Source organism: Lampris incognitus, chromosome 1 (genome assembly GCF_029633865.1).
Source record: "Lampris incognitus isolate fLamInc1 chromosome 1, fLamInc1.hap2, whole genome shotgun sequence".
NCBI lineage: Eukaryota > Metazoa > Chordata > Actinopteri > Lampriformes > Lampridae > Lampris > Lampris incognitus.
Window position 1 is genome coordinate 23,873,559 of NC_079211.1, and position 17,330 is coordinate 23,890,888.

At 43.1% G+C, this 17,330-nt stretch overlaps 2 protein-coding genes across 3 annotated transcripts in view; both read right to left on the minus strand.

Annotated features, from left to right (window-relative positions):
* The window catches only part of LOC130108501 (C-terminal binding protein 1), a 45,019-nt gene extending 43,501 nt beyond the window's left edge, over positions 1 to 1,518 (minus strand). The window contains exons 1-2 of the mRNA XM_056275462.1: positions 1,396 to 1,518; positions 147 to 201 (exon numbers count right to left, since the gene is read on the minus strand). The gene's annotated coding sequence lies outside the window, so the exon portion shown is untranslated. The remainder of the gene's footprint in view (positions 1 to 146; positions 202 to 1,395) is intronic.
* A 1,495-nt stretch (positions 1,519 to 3,013) lies between these two features.
* LOC130122643 (protein FAM53C-like) lies at positions 3,014 to 16,779 on the minus strand. Of its 2 annotated transcripts, none has more exons than XM_056291607.1 (6): positions 16,762 to 16,779; positions 11,912 to 12,056; positions 9,798 to 9,880; positions 6,409 to 6,469; positions 5,490 to 6,328; positions 3,014 to 4,657 (listed from the first exon to the last, which is right to left on the minus strand). In XM_056291607.1, exons 3-6 carry the CDS (start codon positions 9,870 to 9,872, stop codon positions 4,412 to 4,414), a joined length of 1,221 nt encoding a protein of 406 aa, XP_056147582.1. In that variant the 5' UTR covers positions 9,873 to 9,880; positions 11,912 to 12,056; positions 16,762 to 16,779; the 3' UTR covers positions 3,014 to 4,411. The 2 variants fall into 2 exon arrangements, with proteins under 2 accessions (XP_056147582.1, XP_056147575.1); XM_056291600.1 differs by having other exon boundaries at positions 9,789 to 9,880.
* Positions 16,780 to 17,330: the final 551 nt, after the last annotated feature.

Genomic DNA, 17,330 nt, shown 5'->3' on the forward strand with positions numbered 1-17,330 from the left:
CATGTGTAACAACTGCAGTTAGATAATCTAATTGGAATTATAAAACCTGCAAACCATCTGACACTTTCTAAACGTGGGGGGCTAAAATCAAATTGTATCTCTGCATGTGTGGGCACATGCATTTATAGTCTGACTTTGACACTTACCCGCAGGACGACTGTTTGTACTTTAGTGCCAATATGGTTGACAACTCAGTTTGCACTGTAAACAAGGAGGAGGAAGACAATCTGAGATCTGTAACGTGACAATATTGTGCAATTAAATACGTTACAAAGTTAACAATAACAACTGGTTCCACCACAACACATTCGCTGGCCTCTAATCATTAATCAACGCTATGAAACTACATAAACATTTTAAAATAAAGTTTAGAACCGTGACAATTTGGGGCAACAAGATGTTCCAATCAACTCAAACGATTAACCTTGTTAGCAGCACTTTTGACCATCTCCACATGCCAATTAAACCGTTAGCTTGCCTCGACACAATACTGATAACCGAGTTAACCTTAACGGCTGAGGAGCCCTTAACTACTATATCAGTGTGTTGATTGCTACGTTAATTAACGTGCACACGCTAATTAATCACCGCCCCAGCATATGCACTGCAGACGGCAAGCCTTACTGAATTTGAAAACGCCAAGTTAACTTACAGGGGAAAATACCGGCCATTAATTGGGTCGCTAGGCAGCAACGTAGGCTAGTTACCGTTAGCTACAAAACTTGCTAGCGGCAACGTTAACTCGTTATTAAACTATCAAGATTCAAACGGTTGCTGAGGCGCCCATAAGGACAGCTGAAAAACATTTCTCATCACACACACAAAAAAATCCAGCCATGTGTAAAAGGCTGCTTAACTTTTATTATTTCACAAACCCTAATACGTCCCATGCTTAACTTTTTTTGAAATGTTAAACTTAAGATAGCTAACCGAGCGCACTTAGCTAGGCAACGTTAACCAAACACAAACGATGTTCGGGGTTCGCATCGATAGTTAACGTTTCGACGGACAAGAGAAACTACTTTGGAAGAACGGTGAAGTGCGGGCAACTGAGCCACGTTTAATTCATTGGCTTGTGCCCGCCATCGTCGGCTTTATCGTGTATATAAACAGCGATGGAAAACATTTGCGCAATTGCTAACGCTAGCTAGCCAACGACCGCTGCTGCTAGCGCGCCGTGCGGGGGAGATGCAACGGTGGGGGAGCCCGTTCCGTCCGATCTGATATCGGCGAGCACCACTACAATGTGAGTGTCTCACCCACAAGCCACCAAACACCGCAGAGAAAACGTGGAAATTTCGATAAGATTAAGGTTAAGTGTGTCGCCCTCTTCTCTCTCTACACCCCCTCCCCTTCTCGGTGAACTCAGTCCCGCGGAAACTGTGAATTATTTACCCCAATCAAACTCTTTCAGGAGAGCCGAGACAGTGAGTGCGTCGGTGGTGTTCCCTCTCTCCCGATCGCCATGAAATCAGAGAAGAAAAAAAAAGAGGAAGTCGCCTGTTGACGGGGGGCCCAGGCGTCTGCGAAGAAGCGACTGTCGACGGGAAGGAGCGCCCTCACCTTCCACGGCGGAATTGTGATCCGTCGGAGAATTGCGCTTTCGTTAAACTGCGCTTCCGACCACTGTTTCGGGAAAAACGAAACGCGCAGTTTGCCCGCGATAAATGTTTAAAAAAAAAAATTTTTTTTTAAACTGTTACCAGAATGGCTATCCTTAGTCTTACGTTAAAATCACGTTATGGTTATCAATACGAGCCACGTCAAACGATTCCACAACAGACGGCGAATTTGTTCTAGATGGGTTAATATTTTCGCGTCTTCCCGCGCAACGTGTTATATAATATATATATATATATATTTTAAAAAAATTTGTCAATTGGCCAAATAATCTCTAAAATCAACATTATACCCAAATCAACCACTAGGTGTCATATTAGTCAACATTAAATAGCATACTATACTATCCATATTTGGAACGAATCCTTCATGTGGGAAATAAAACCAGTAGTTTATTGGGGGGTGGGGGGGGGTTAAAGAAACATGACGCTTTTGGAAAAAAATTATTAAACTTTATTTGTACATAAATTGCGTAAGAGGAATTGCTCCGTCTGAAAACACATTAAAAATCATTTCTGAAAGGCCACCAATCTTCTGCACCGCTACTGGACTCTGTCAAACCTACACTTGAGTAGGTTTGACATGTGTAACCACTGTAAAATACATTTTACATTGTGCCCTATTGGATCCAACTGCAGCATTGATTAATTTATTTAAATGTCTATTGTAGTGCTTGTGACCCGTTCAATATCTGAATCAGCGCAAATTAAGATTCCTTGGGAAAACATCTAGCTGTGACAAACACTGGAACAGCAAGGAAATCTGTGCACGTCAAGCTTAAGGCATGATTATTATACAGTATCATCCAAAATAACGTGATTGTTGACTGACATTCAAACAGAAGATTTCGCTCACAACTATAGAAAAATAACAATTGGGGGATTCAATCCTTTTGTCACTTTAAAGAGAAGCACCCAAATGTTTTCCCTTGTTGATATATTTCTCAGGGTCCAACTGAATCCTTAAAAGTAAAGCAGATGTGTCTGAGTGGGCTGCTCTCTTTCCTCCATACAGGAGAGGCTTTCTGGAAGTTTATTATTCTGGAATGTATTCTGTCAACAGGAATCTACAATCGACCTTCATTACTACTACACAAGTACCCAAAGTACTGCTTTTAGTAATGAAAAAAAGGCCAATATTCATGTGTTGACTTGCAGATAACGTTTTCATCTGGGGTATTCATAATTATGCACATTTTATTCTGGGATGCACTTATAAAACACAACATCCATCTAAAAGACAAGTCCGTCCCCCCCCCCCCTCACGACCTGGTCTTATTGTCATAGGTTTTGCCATCATGCATATCTATAACTTTACTAACAGTTTCAACGTGGAGATTTGACACAGGAATACTGTTAAGACAGCTTTACAATGGCGTCTTATGGGGAAATGGAATATGAATGTCAAGACGTTTTAACAAGTCCAATCTAACCCAATTATCTAAACCATGCATTTGCAAGTGAGAAACAGTAAAAGTAATCACTCAAAATGCCCAACTTCCTGGTTGAATTTACAGAATGACCAGCTTACTTACTGCAGTTATCCATGTGCACGAAGTTTTGTCTATAATGTAAAGTTTATTTAATATAGCACCTTTCACAAAGCAAGGTCACAAAGTGCTTCACGAGAGTAAAACTGTTAAAAATAAAGACCATAAAAACAGTAAAAAAAAAAAAAGAAGAAACAAAACATAAGCAACAAAAGAACTTGAAAACACACAAAATTACAAACACTAGACAGCATGAGGTGAAAAAGGCTAGTTTGAATAAATGAGTCTTCAGCTGCTTTTTAAAGGCATCAACAGAGACCACAGATTGTAGGTCTATAAGAACGTTCCACCGTGTCGGAGCCACAACTTCAAAGGCATGATCACCTTTTGTTTTCAGTCGAGGGCAAGGGACAACCAGTAAGCCCTGGTCAGAAGACCTAAGCGACGTCTACGGATGTCTGTGGCTCACCATCACAAACTACTGTATAAAATCCAAATCCTAGTAAACCTGCTGCAATGGTTAAATATTTATTCATTATCAAGGTAACTGGGTTAAATTGGACTTATTGAAAGATGTCTGACACTCATGTTCTGTGGCCCCAAAAGATGGTTTTAAAACTGACTAGCAGTGCTCCCATGTCCAAAATCTCCACCATGAACCTGTTGAGCAATAGGATAATCATAACCAATATGCATAATGACAAAAACTCCACAAATAAGACCCAAATTGTAAAAAAAAACAAAAAACTATTATTTCAACTATTCTTTTGAGATCCCTGACAATGCAAAATCTAGATTGAGAAAAAACAAATACAATTGCTGGAGATTGGAGACATACCGTACATGGAGTCACGTTTCTCATTTACTAACATTTTTTCCCCTCCATACAAGTTCTTTCTATGATATTTGCAATAATTTTTCTCTGTTAAAATGTGTATTAAGGGTTTTTGTGATCAGGATACCAACATCTATAAAAGATTATCCTGAACAAGCCTTTAAAATTATGATATCAAATCATCAGCCAGAGTACTGTGTGCATATAAACTCATTTATAAGCCAACAGAATCCTGAAGAGGCAGGCACCATCTTTTGTGAAATGCTGACCATTGTGTTTGCTCAAGCATTACAATAATATTGTATTTTTATACTGGCAGCTTATTTGTTGATTCTTCAATTATTAAAGGGTCCCAACATGTGCCTTATTAGGGCAGCAGGACCCGAGAAGAGCGTGTGTAGCCTATATGATGTGTGGTTAGCATGGTGATGAATGCAGTCGGTCACATAGGAAGCACCAAGGCGCTGTCAGTTCTCCTCTATAAGATTCAAGTCTAGCTCTGTGCAGTCTCTCTCAAAAACAATTTTTTGTACTCCAGCCAATACATTCCCTGGTCTTTTATCCTCTTCCTCCTCCTCACTTTCACTTAGTGGGCCAATGCTGTTCCGTCCCATGAACTCAGCAGGGGAGAAGGCAGAACGTCGGTCCCCCTTGGAAGGCTCCAAAATCATGCAGCTACCTGCTCTGCAGCCAAGGGATTCACCACTACCAAGCTAAAACAAAGGGGGAAACAAGGGGGAAAAGAAAAGGTACAATGACCACTCAGATGGCACTTTGGTCTGCACATTTGCAGGGTTTGAGAGAATGTATACATCTGAAATCAGATACCAGTCACATGCTAAACACATTTGAACATTTGTTCATGCCTTGTGTAAAGTGCAAATAAACCATTTCTTTAAGCAGCCGTGTGACCCTCAGGACCCTAAAGCAGAAAGTCTAATTTCTCCATCTCATATAACATTGCAGCACAGCTGCAGAAGTGACATCTCTATAAATCCTCAGCTCATCACTACCACCACCGAATAGCCAGCATGCATTACTGTGTCTACTTTTTAGTTATTGAAGGTAGTTTGAGTGAAGCATTTCAGGTGTAAATTTCAATGGCCATGGCTGGCAAAACCCACACACCAAAATTAGGCTGAAATGGCAAGTACCAACATCACACCTCAAAACCCACTCAAGACTGTTGGTCTGAATAAGATTGGAGCAGCAAGAGCTGTTACACTCTGAGGACGGGGGGGGGGGGTGTCAGGGAACCGAAGGCCCACTTCTCACTAATGATCTTGGTCTGTGTTTGAAAGGACTCAGAAAGCTAAAGGCATGGGGGTTGCGCTTAGCTGTGTTGAGCCAAAGATGTGGGGGGATGGGATGCTGCCTGAGGCTCTGTTGCTCTCAAAGGCCAGGAAGAATAAAAAAACAGCAGCCATCTGACCTTACATTTATCCATAACCCTGTGGACCATTAACTGTATGCACTGTCAATGGTTGGACAAATTTGACAAGACCGAGGGACTAACATGGTTGCCTCTTGGAGTCTTTTACTCACCTGAGTCATCTTGCCAAAGTCGAGGCCTGGTCTTGGGCAGGGTTGAATGTCTGGGTCATGGCGCCTCTTCAAGCGAGGCTTACGCATGTCACAAGGCTGAGAGTGGCATCTTGGAAGGCAAGGACGCAGGACGCGCCTGGAGGAGGATGGGGTGCTGCAGGCTGAGGTGGGAGATGGGGAGGGTGCTGGGGGGTCCATGGCAGAACAGCCAGTGGTCAAAGCAGAAGCACGGGAGGGTTGAGCAGGCAAGAGTGGCACAGAGGCCTCCCGAATATGCACAGGGGAGAGGGAAAAACGACGCTGAAGCAGTGAATGAGAGGTTGCCAGTGGGGCAGGGGAGGAGGAACAGGAGGAAGGGGCAGGGAGGAAGTTGGAGCAAGCGCCCCTTAATGTGTCAGAGGGGTCCCAAGGGAAGCTCCAGGGTAATGGGGAGTCAGAGGACAGCGCCAAGCTAAAGAAGGTAGGACTGGAGGAAGAATGGAGGGAAGAAGACGTGAGGGAGGCACTCGGGCCACGGAGTGGCAAAGAGCTAGGTGCAGATCCTATACTGGCCACTCCTCCACTTTGGCAGCGGCGTTTGACAGGTGTCCAAACCTTGGACGCGCTGGGTCGCCAGGTAGAGCGGCAGCGAGACAGGTCCTCTGGAACAGACAGAGAACGGCAGTGGCGTTTTGGAGGGGGGGGCGGGGGAGGGGAACTCTGGAAGGTCAGGTCTGTGACTGAGGTGCTGGGACCTTGTGGATGGTGGAGAGGTTCTTCAACTGGGACACAGGACACATGACCAGAGGGAGCATCCAGGAGATGGGCTTTGGACAATGGGTAAGCAGCCCAACTGCTCTCTGTGAATAGCAAGATATAATCAAGTAATTGATACTCATCATTCAGCTGTAAACTGCCAATCTAAGTTCAAGTAACTTGCCTTGTGTTGATCCGTAAGTACTCCAAGAAACTGTAGGGCTAGAACCAACTGCAGGCAGCGACTAAAATGGTACACAAAAAAAGGGTAAATAGAAAACTGACAGGGCTGTCCCCCAAATATCTTTTTTTTTTTGGGCTTCAAAGCTTCGGTACAACATTTTAAATAAGTGAAGTTTGCCTGGTATGAATAAGGGTGTTATGCTTGATTTGACTTATTCACTGGTGGGAATAAGCATAACAAACTGTCATATACCCTCTAGAGTTAGGACCGATCCAATCCAATATCTGTAATTGAGTGCAGATACTGATGTAATTCACTCATTGGATATCGGACTGACGTTACCGATCCGCAACACACCAGGGCTCCAGACTGCGAGTGTATGAGTTAAAATTTCATGTCGTCAGGTGTCCAGGTAGCGTAGCGGTCTATTCCGTTGCCTACTAACATGGGATCTCTGGTTCGAATCCCCATGTTACGTTTGGCTTGGTCGGGCATCCCTACAGACACAATTGACTGTGTCTCCGGGTGGGAAGCTGGATGTGGGCATGTGTCCTGGTCGCTGCACTAGCACCTCCTCTGGTCGGTCGGGGTGCCTGTTCAGGGAGGAGGGAGGAACTGTGGGGAATAGCGTGATCCTCCCATGCACTATGTCCCCCTGGCTAAACTCCTCACTGTCAGGTGAAAAGAAGCGGCTGGTGACTCCACATGTATCGGAGGAGGCATGTGGTGGCCTGCAGCCCTCCCCGGCTCGGCAGAGTGGGTGGAGCAGCGACCGGGATGGCTCGGAAGAGTGGGGTAATTGGCCAGATACAATTGGGGAGAAAAGGGGGGGGGTAAAAAAACAAACATGTGGTCACATTCATGCAAGTGGCACAAATGCATGAATTACAAATGGCAAATCTGCCAACAATCCAAAATTGAAGCGGTCTATAGCTGATTATTTTAAAAAGCAAAATCACGAGAGAGAGGAGGCGGCTGGTAGGGACAGAGAGCCAACAAGAGGTTCCAACTTAGATGCCACTGATGATGAAAGTGCAGGCAGAGAGAGACCGACTGAGCCAGTGAAGAAGACAAAGTACTACTTTCAACCACAATGGCTAACGCAGTACCCGTGGTTGCGGTACGAGGGGAAAGCTATGCTGCGGGTGTATTATAAACAATGTGGCCTGTCCATTGCAGGCAACTCTAAACTTGTTACTGGGTCAACACAGTTTAAGCTTGTAACTTTGAAATTTGCACAACAGTAAGGCCTGGTCCACACCATTCACATTTACCTGTGCATGAAGGCTACCTTGCTGAACTGCTGGTATGATGTCAATATGACTTTCAACAGATCATTTTCACTGTCTATTTTTGTTGAGAACCATGTCCCTCATGCAGAGAAAATAGGCTTGACGCCTGAAAATTTAGATGACGTGCCGCAGCAGCACAGCTCAAACCACGCCACTCATCCGGGCTGTGTGGCTGCTCAAACCTATTAACATGTGCACTGAAATGAAACAAGAGCAATATAACAGCGTTTGGTCACGCACGTGTGTGTGGGTTTGTGTGTGTCTATGGCTTGCAAACTACTGGACTACTACTGTGTCTTGCAAACTACTGGACCTAACAGCCTAAATTTTTTTTGCAGTTATGACTGCATGATGAAGAACCTCTCATGGTTGTGGTGATTCAAAACCTTCAAAAAACGTTCGTTGTCAATATTGCTGATCTCTCTCTTCACTCATTCCCTAGCTTGCTCGACCAACAGTGCGCTCCATCGCTGCCCACTGTGAGTCAACCGTGTGCACGTCCGACACATCGACAGGCGAGTCAGAGCAGGCAGCGTGTCTCAAAACAAAAACTATGTATTCAGGTATGAGTGTTGAAAGTAAATGAGAAGTTTATTATATTTCACAAGCCAGCAAATCATTCACTGCTGAACTCAGCAAAGGATAATTGGAGGAACACTAGATAAACCAAAAAATAATTCGTCTTATTCACCTCAACACCATGTGGAAGTGTCATAGTCTCTAATGTTTAAACTCCGCTATAAAAATACAATTTCAAGAGTAGGATTAATTGCAATCCAAGCCGGAAATCATCTCTGTAGACTTGGTCACATTCATGTGAGGGTCTGTGTAGGATGCCGAGCATCCACAGACAGACAGGCAAAATGTTATTAGGGATATTGTTTAGCTTGAGCACTACATATCAACTTTTTTTTCTCCCCAATTGTATCCAACCAATTACCCCACTCTTCCAAGCCGTCCGGGTCGCTGCTCCACCCCCTCTGCCAATCCAAGGAGGGCTGCAGACTGCCACATACCTCCTCCGAGGAGTCGCCAGTTGCTTCTTTTCACCTGTCAGTGAGGAGTTTTGCCAGGGGGATGTAGCACGTGGGAGGATCCTGCTATTCCCCCCCCCCCAGTTCCCCCTCCCCCACGAACAGGCGCCCCAACTGACCAGAGGAGGCACTAGTGCAGCGACCAGGCCATATACCCACATCCGGCTTCCCACCCGCAGACACGGCCAATTGTGTCTGTAGGGATGCCCGACCAAGCTGGAGGTAACACGGGGCTTCGAACCGGCAATCCCCGTGTTGGTAGGCAACAGAATAGACCGCTACACTACCCGGACGCCCTGCATATCAACTTTTTTTTCCATATTTCCTGTTCAATCGAATTGAGCGCTGCGCAAAAGTCTTATAATGGCAGGAAAAACTTTTTTCTATCCGTGTGTGTGTGCATTTCCCTTCTCCCAGTAGGCGAAAAAAAGGGGCACTGGAGGAGGGGAGATATGTACACCAGGCGGAGATTTGTTCTCTACTGACTGCACTCCTGTAGTTTCAGCTGATTCATGATGGCAAAAGGGACTCTGATGTCCTTTTCTATTTCTCCTGGATGTGTAAGTACACTGTTGTTTGCCAATATGTTAGTCTAAGATCTTGCTAACTTCATACATATTTCTATCTTACCGCACTTACTTCCATTCTGCGAGCTTCGCCCTAGACCACCTTCTCAACTTCTGAGTTGCAATCATAGGCAAGGCAACTTTATTCATAGCACATTTTATATCCAAGGCAGACTCAATGTGCTGCACATAAAAAAATAAAAATAAAAAACATATACAACAAAATAAAATAAAGAGAGTAAATAGAGTTGTAGATGAAGGACGTTAGGCATGCCACTGCACAGTCCGAAATTTGTCAACAATGAGCTGGGAGTGAAGGCAAAGCCTGTCTGGTTAAGGAAAACTGTAGACTGCGGTGTTGATTTTTCAATGCAATTGGCAATACATTTCTTTCTTCTTTTTTTTTATTAATATCAAAAATGTGCTGGATGCAACTTTAAGCTTTACCTCCATTTATAGCACAAGATCAAGTTGTGTATCCTCCTTACCATACTTACATTGAACGAGAAAGCCTTGCGATATGGCTCCTCCAAACTCTGCTTACGGAGCTGCTCTGTGATAAGAGTCACCATGGTTGTAGCTAGGACCCAAGGAAAGATATTTAAGGGTAATTCTGGTATTTTTTAAACCTGGGCCCTATTTTCCCCATCATGTGGTGTCTAACTGACTAATAGGGACAAACATTTTTGGAATTGGTCCAGTATTGAGCAAGAATGCTTCAGCCGGCAGCTGCAAAAAGGGCTGAAAGTAATCCACCATGGCAAGTACGCCCATCAAAGTACTACTACATCCACTGAAAATGCTTGTCTTTGCCACTCACAGGCTCAGATTGTTATTCTTGTGACAACATTATGGAAAGGATCCCTAAGACGTTTTTCTTTACATTTTGCTTCTTCCGGTCTCTGGTGTGATATCCCATTTACTTCTTCTACTATTTGCTCGCGGGGGTGTGGTTTCAGATATTTACAAAAGAAGTCCTGCCGAATCTTATCAGAGCTGACCATTCATTCAAATGCATTTTAGACAACACTCGCCATCCTTGAGTGTCTGCATCCATCTTTCTGTATCCATCTTCACATTCACTGACTTATGTGCATTGTACAGTGGAGAGGTGGTTAAATCTTTGATTGCCTATTAGCAATAAACGATATGCAAAGCCAACTCTAGTGGGTGCAAAATCCCCATCAGATGCGATGGCAAAATTGATTTATCAAGGCTGCCTGATCCCTCATTTCCTTTCTCTGCTTTCATCTCAAAAATGCTTTTAAATGCAGGTATTATAGCCTTGATCAAACATCATTCATAGCTAATAAAATTACCTTGACTCTTTCTGCAGCAATGTCCTGCCAAGGTACCTACCCTATTATAGGAAGTGTGCCCCTGCTACTCTGAGGGCCATAGTGTCAAAAGTAGAGGTCATATTGCTTTGACCCTGGTACCAATCGATTCAGCAGAAAAGGCTGAACATTCTTTGATGTATAACATGTGTATGTTTGTTTCAAAGTGTGGACTCGAACACAGAAATATAGAGCCATTTAAAGCACATTTCTGCTGGCAAAGCCTGTTTTTGATATGGTGGAGCCGCCCATATGAAGCTTGTCAGGGTAAAAGTAGAGGTGCATTTGCTTTGAATCTGACATCATTAGATTCAGAAGGAAACGCTGAACATTTCTGATGTATAACGGGTCTAGGTTTTAAAATGTGGGAACGAAGACACACATAAAGTGCTTGTAGAGCAAGAGGTATCTGTGGGGATCAGCAAGAAAATGGCTTTATCTCTGTGTTCCACCCCACAATTTGAAACAAACATCCACATGTTATATATCAGAAATGTTCAGCGGGGGCGCCCGGGTAGCATAGCGGTCTATTCCGTTGCCTACCAACACAGGATCGCCCGGTCAAATCCCAGTGTTACCTCCAGCTTGGTCAGGCGTCCCTACAGACACAATTGGCTGTGTCTGTGGGTGGGAAGTCGGATGTGGGTATGTGTCCTGGTCGCTGCACTAGCGCCTCCTCTGGTCGGTCGGGGCGCCCCCGAATAAGCAGAGAGGGGGTGGAGCAGCGAACGTCACGGCTCAAAAAGAGCGGGGTAATTGGCCAGATACAAATTGGGGAAAATTGAAAAAAAAAAAGAAAGAAATGTTCCGCGGTTTCAGTTGAATCAAATGGTACCAGGGTCGAAGCTATGTCACCTCTACTTTTGACGCTACGACCCTCGGAGTGGCCAAGGGCACACTCTCACTCACGTTTCCACCATTGTCTTCCTGCAACAACTCCTTTCGCGAGATTTCAGAATGAGACTTCTCTTTGAATTAGACTTCTGTTATGGGTTAGACACACATCTGTCCAAGTAGGGATCCTTTACATAATGTTGTCAGACACTTATAATAACAATCTGAGCCTGTCAGTGGCTGAAACAAGCACTTTTAGTGGACATACTTTTGATGGGTGCACTTGCCCCGGCGGACTGTATTGCAGCCCGTTTCACAGCTGCTGGCTAAAGCATTCTCGCTTAATACTGGACCAATTCCAAAAATATTTTGTCCCCAATAGTCATTTAGACACAAAATAATGGGAAAATAGGGTCCCAGTTTAAAAATACCGGAATTACCCTTTAAGAGGAGGAGGAGAAGCAGCAAGGGTACCGGGGAATTTGCTTGTCAGAATCCTGGCTTGGTTTTTGGTGTCCCCTCCACACCTCAACCGGCCAGACTGACCAACCTTCCCACTATGCCACAGTCATCTTTACTTTTCACCTGGGAATGGACAGGGTAGAGAGACAAGGTAAATGGACATCAACATGAAATATACCAAAGAAGGTCAAGTAAACCACAGAGGAAAAAAAACAATAATAACAATAACAACAACAACATATCACTTTTCAAAAACAAGTTAAAGTGCTTTACAAAGACAAAAACAAGAGAACTTAACAGATAAATAGTAAATAAGAATTGATACAGTAAGTGACAAGCGACAAGGTAATGAGTTGCTAAAACACAGTAAAAACAAGTAAAGTAAAAACAGAAGAACAGCAGAGTCAAGAGAAAGCAAAACTGAAAAAGTGTATTTGTAAGAGATTTAAAAAGAAGAAACAGAGCTAGCCTGCCTGATCTCTGGCAGGTCGTTCCAGAGTCACGGGGCCCTTACGCCAAAGGATCAGTCTCCTCTGGTTTTTAGCCTTGACCTATGAATTACTAACAGACCTCTGCCTGAGGATCTCAGGCTCCATTATGGCTCATAACGGGTTAGTAAGTCAGTGATATAATTAGGGGCCAACTCCAAGCGTGCTTAAAAGCAGTCATCAAAGTCAATTCTAAAATGTACAGGTAACCAATGTAGAGATGCTAAAATAGGCATTATGTGGACTCTTCTACTGGATTTTGTAAGTAGTCTTGCTGTAGCATTTTGAGCTAGTTAAAGTTTAACTAGTTGGAGAGGTTATATTGAGTGAGACAGGAATACAGCAAGTTACAATAGTCTAAGTGGGCTGTAATAAAAGCATGGATGACAAATTCCAGATTCTTAGTAGATAAAAAAAGACCTAATTTTTGAGATATTACGAAGTTGCAGAAAAAAACATTTTTTGATTTTGATATACTCTATTGATCCCCGTAAGTAAATTATGTTCTGCATTTGACCCATCCTAGCTGTGTAGCTAGGAGCAGTGGGCAGCCACTGTGCCATGCCTCGGTCAAGGATACAGACAGGAGTATTAACCCTAACATGCATGTCTTTTTTGATGGTGGGGGAAACTGGAGCACCTGGAGAAAACCCACTGCAGACATGAGAACACAAAAACTCCACACAGAGAACGACCTGAGATGACCCCCAAGGTTGGACAACCCCGGGGTTCGAACCCAGGACCTTCTTGCTGTGGGGTGACGTTAACCACTGCGCCACCCAGCTGACTTCACCTGTTGGTCAAAGTTAAGTTTGTTATCAAAGATGATACCCAGATTTCTGAACTGAATTTTGATGTGATAGGAAAGAGAACCTAAGTGAGAGGAGAAGTGCTCGCTGGAAAGGGTCTGGACTAGGGATACACGATTAGATGTTTGCCGATATATAATATGCCAATGTTTTCCGACTCATTTTGGGTGAATACCAATACCAGTATATGTACATACTTTTTCCACCTAACTACAAAGAACATCAAGTCTCTTCTGTAGTGGACCGAACTGAAGCTGCTACACTGACCAGGGAAGCTGCACACACTTGCACAGGCACCCGCGCTACTGATCTCTATGGCTGGACTATTTTTTATTTTCTCTACGGGAAGCTACTTAATTCAGTACCACTCAAAGCATTTGCCATTTAACTTACCCATTTTCGAAAGTAGCCTACTTGAAATCTACTCAGAAAACACAGCTGGCACGCAACCACACGCAATTGGTGTAGCAGGTAAAAAAAAAAACGCTCCGCCCCGCCATAAGCGCCGATCCCATGGGTGTTCGAGCACCCACTGAAAAGGATGAGCACCCACAGGGAAGGCTGATCAAAAAATAAATAAATAAACAAGATTGTGTGCTGGTATGACATGGCCTGTTATATTTTGCAGCAGAGCAGTGTTGCATTTTGTTGCGGTTCGTGTCTACCTCCAACAGATGACAGCAGCCTAGTATGCCTACATCACAGTAATTACTAAAGCAAGCGATTTTGTGACAATCATCACCTTAATGGTATTCACTTAACTTGGGCACCCACGAGCAAAAACATAAATCAGCACCTGTGCACCCCACCTACATGACATGCCGTATCCATGCCTGGTCAACTGGTCGCGTCGCGTACACCTAAAGCATCATCTTATCGGCCTGTCTCATCGGCATTCTGGGCCGACGCAGATATTTCATTTTGATGCCGTTATCTGCCAATACCAATGACGTGCTGATATCATCGTGCATTCCTAGTCTGGACCTATGACAATGGCTTCTGATTTATCAGAGTTTTAACTGAAGAAAGTTTTTGCAAGAGCCAGTTTTTAACATCTGTAAGACAGGATTGGAATTTTGACCAGTTGTGTTGTGGGAGTCAAACAAGAAATACTTCTGGGAGTCGTCCGCACAAAAATGGAAACTGATATTGTACTTATGAAAGCTTTGACCTCAACATAACATATAAATGCAGAATAATAAAAGGCCAAGGACTGAGCCTTGAGGCACTCCATAGGAGAAATGGGAGTTGGAGGATTTAAAGTCATCAATGGCCACACAGATTTTCCTATTATAAAGATAGGAACCAAACCAATATAAAACTATACCCGATATGCCAACCCAACGCTGTATCTGTATCAAAATGCAGTAAGATCTAAAAGCAATAAAACAGATGTTTGGCCATTGTCAGATGCTAAAAGAATATGATTATAAGGAGTGCTGTCTCATTGTTATGACCTATCCTAGAACCTGACTGACATTTATCAAAGAACCCACTGCCATTCATATGATCAATGAGCTGCCCAACAACTATTTTTTTTCCAAGACCTTAGCCAGGAGGGAAAGTTTAGATACTGGGTGGAAGTTATTTAACATGGCTGGGTCAAGAAAAATAAAAATAATCCTTAGAATGTCCTGTTTGTGAGATCCAAACAATAAATGGATGGGTTGGTATGAAAAAGCCAGAGAAAGCAGAACAGTGAGTAAAAATGTTCTGATAACTAGTCTGGCCACACAGTGCTCAACGAAACCTAGGTTAAGATCCATGTACTGCCCTCACTCACATGAAAGGCAGTCATAGAAGTTCACTTTCACAATAGAGGGACAGAACACATGGTGGCTAGGAATCGTGGGACAAAGAAACACTTCACATTCCAAAGTGCACACTCAGTGGATGAACGCACTCTTATCTGGCTAGCATAAACATAACATAGGCCAAAGTAATTTTAAAAGTGCACACGAAAAAGTGTGATGTAAGTGATGGCTTTTAGAGAATACCATAACATTCAAAGCCAAGTGGGTCCAATTAAAATCAAGTGATAAGAACCTAGCCCATATAGAGGGCTGAGAAAAGAATGGGAGGAGGAGGAGGGGACTGGGGTAAGGGCGAGAAAATGGGGGTAGAGGGACTAGAAGCATGCCATAGTTGCTTTGCAAGGGAGACAAAAGAAGAAGAGAGTGGACAACGGGTCTCATAGGCTTCAAATTCACCAGGCCAAAGGAAAAAAATATGCATTGGAAAGCTGAGCACAAAAAGACAGTTACTAATTTGAGAGCTCACTGATGCACATCAGACATTTATACATACAAAACTAAAGAGTTAGTTGGCTTTCATATAAGATCTACAAGTTACTGACACTGGACACACCCTAGGAAACAAACCTACATTGGCCCAGAAACAATATTCTGAAAACTAATCTTCAACCTTTGCACTACTCAATAAATTTCTTCTACATAATAATAATGCACAACCCTCACTGAAGACAAAAAAGTATCAAGTATATGCATACTCAAACTACTTGCATTGTGTAGCAGTGATTCCATCTTAATTTTAAAGACAGAGCCAGGGGGAATTAAAGTTTAGGACTGATTATTTTTTCCTCAGCACTTGTAGATAACTGTGGCCTTCAGGCCCTTCTTGTATGTGAACAAACAACGCTTATACTACTAGCTCATGATTTTAGTCCTTTTGCCCACAGCCATCCTAAAGCAGCAACCACCAAGGCCAGTTGAAGGGAGATTTTTATCAACACAAAGAAATGTCATAAATTCAGAACACTTAAAATATGTCTCATCACAGCTGTCAGTAGCCATTTGATTTCAACCAGCTTGATATCAAAGTTAATAAATGTGCATTAACCTTGTTTAATATCTTTTGCAAATTTGGGGTTGAAAAATCATAAGCAACCATTTCAGCCACGAAATCTCCCCAGTGTCACTATCAGGCCATATTTGCACTAAATTGTTAAAAGATCAGCTACAACCGCTGCCAGCATTTGTATAAGTAAATAAGTGGGGGAAAAGTGAATAAGCTAGCAGACGCATAAAAGGATAACACCGTATGCGCCCTTTTCAAATACATAAAAATAGTTGTCAAATATTAGCCATTAACAGTTTACTCATCAATGTTTGTTACTGTAGCGCATTTATTCATTTATATTTTGGATAGCTTCATTGGCTAAATAGCTTTAGACATTCCCAGCTAGCCTGTGAGCTGGGGTAGTTTAGATAGCTCCACAGCATGATGCAGCCCGTGGGAACTGACCCCTCGTTGGCTAGTTCGCATTAGCTGCTAGGCTACACAGTTCCCGCAGCGGTAGCTTGCTAACCTGCTCATTGGCCTGTTTTCTATCGATTACCACGTTGTCATTCTAAATAAGCTACAGCCATAAAGAGTACAAGAGAAACGCAAAGAAGGAACATCTACAAAGGAATCCACGAGGCCGACAATGTTTACAAAACCACCATGACTTCGGCTAATTGTCACTGCTCACATGCAAGCTAGCTTGCTACAGCCGCCTTGATGCATTACCTGTACTCGATGTTTCCTTAGCAACCAAAAGCTGCACAAGATTGCGGCCGGCCTCGCAGGGTATTTATGTCCTCTGGACGATACCACTACAGAGGTGGTAATAATATGATCCAGTCATAATATGTCTTCATCTACCGTAAATCCATTCATACAAGCTTTGAAATGAATTTATATAGATATATATGTAATTCATTAGCTTCCTTTACACTGAAAAAAGTTTTGACTTTATTTTACTTCGTTAGGTGCGTCTCTCATCCCCCCCTTCCCCATTTCGGGGAGCGAAGTACCGGTACTGGTTAAATGTTAGTGAAATATTACAATAGAACACCAATTTGGTTGATTAAAAGTAAAAACGAAAATATGTATTAATGTATATATTCACATTTATATAGCAATTCCACATAAATGTCAAACAAACGCCATCTGCTGCGAGTGACGCATGCGTAGTGGAAGTAGAGCGGTGAAAGCCCCTGCTGCGAGATAGCATTACCATCACAGCAATGTGAATATTACACATGGCCATAGTAACTCCAGTTAATGGTCACGGCAATTTGAATATTAATCCGATT

What these genes read in the sequence shown, in the direction of transcription:
- LOC130122643 (XM_056291600.1), bottom strand. Translation starts at nt 9,872, where the DNA reads ATGGTGACTCTTATCACAGAGCAGCTCCGTAAGCAGAGTTTGGAGGAG. An exon ending in TACTTACGGATCAACACAAG is followed by an intron (nt 6,329 to 6,408) that starts GCAAGTTACTTG and finishes TGCTATTCACAG; the next exon opens with AGAGCAGTTGGGCTGCTTAC. An exon ending in ACTTTGGCAAGATGACTCAG is followed by an intron (nt 4,658 to 5,489) that starts GTGAGTAAAAGA and finishes CCTTTGTTTTAG; the next exon opens with CTTGGTAGTGGTGAATCCCT.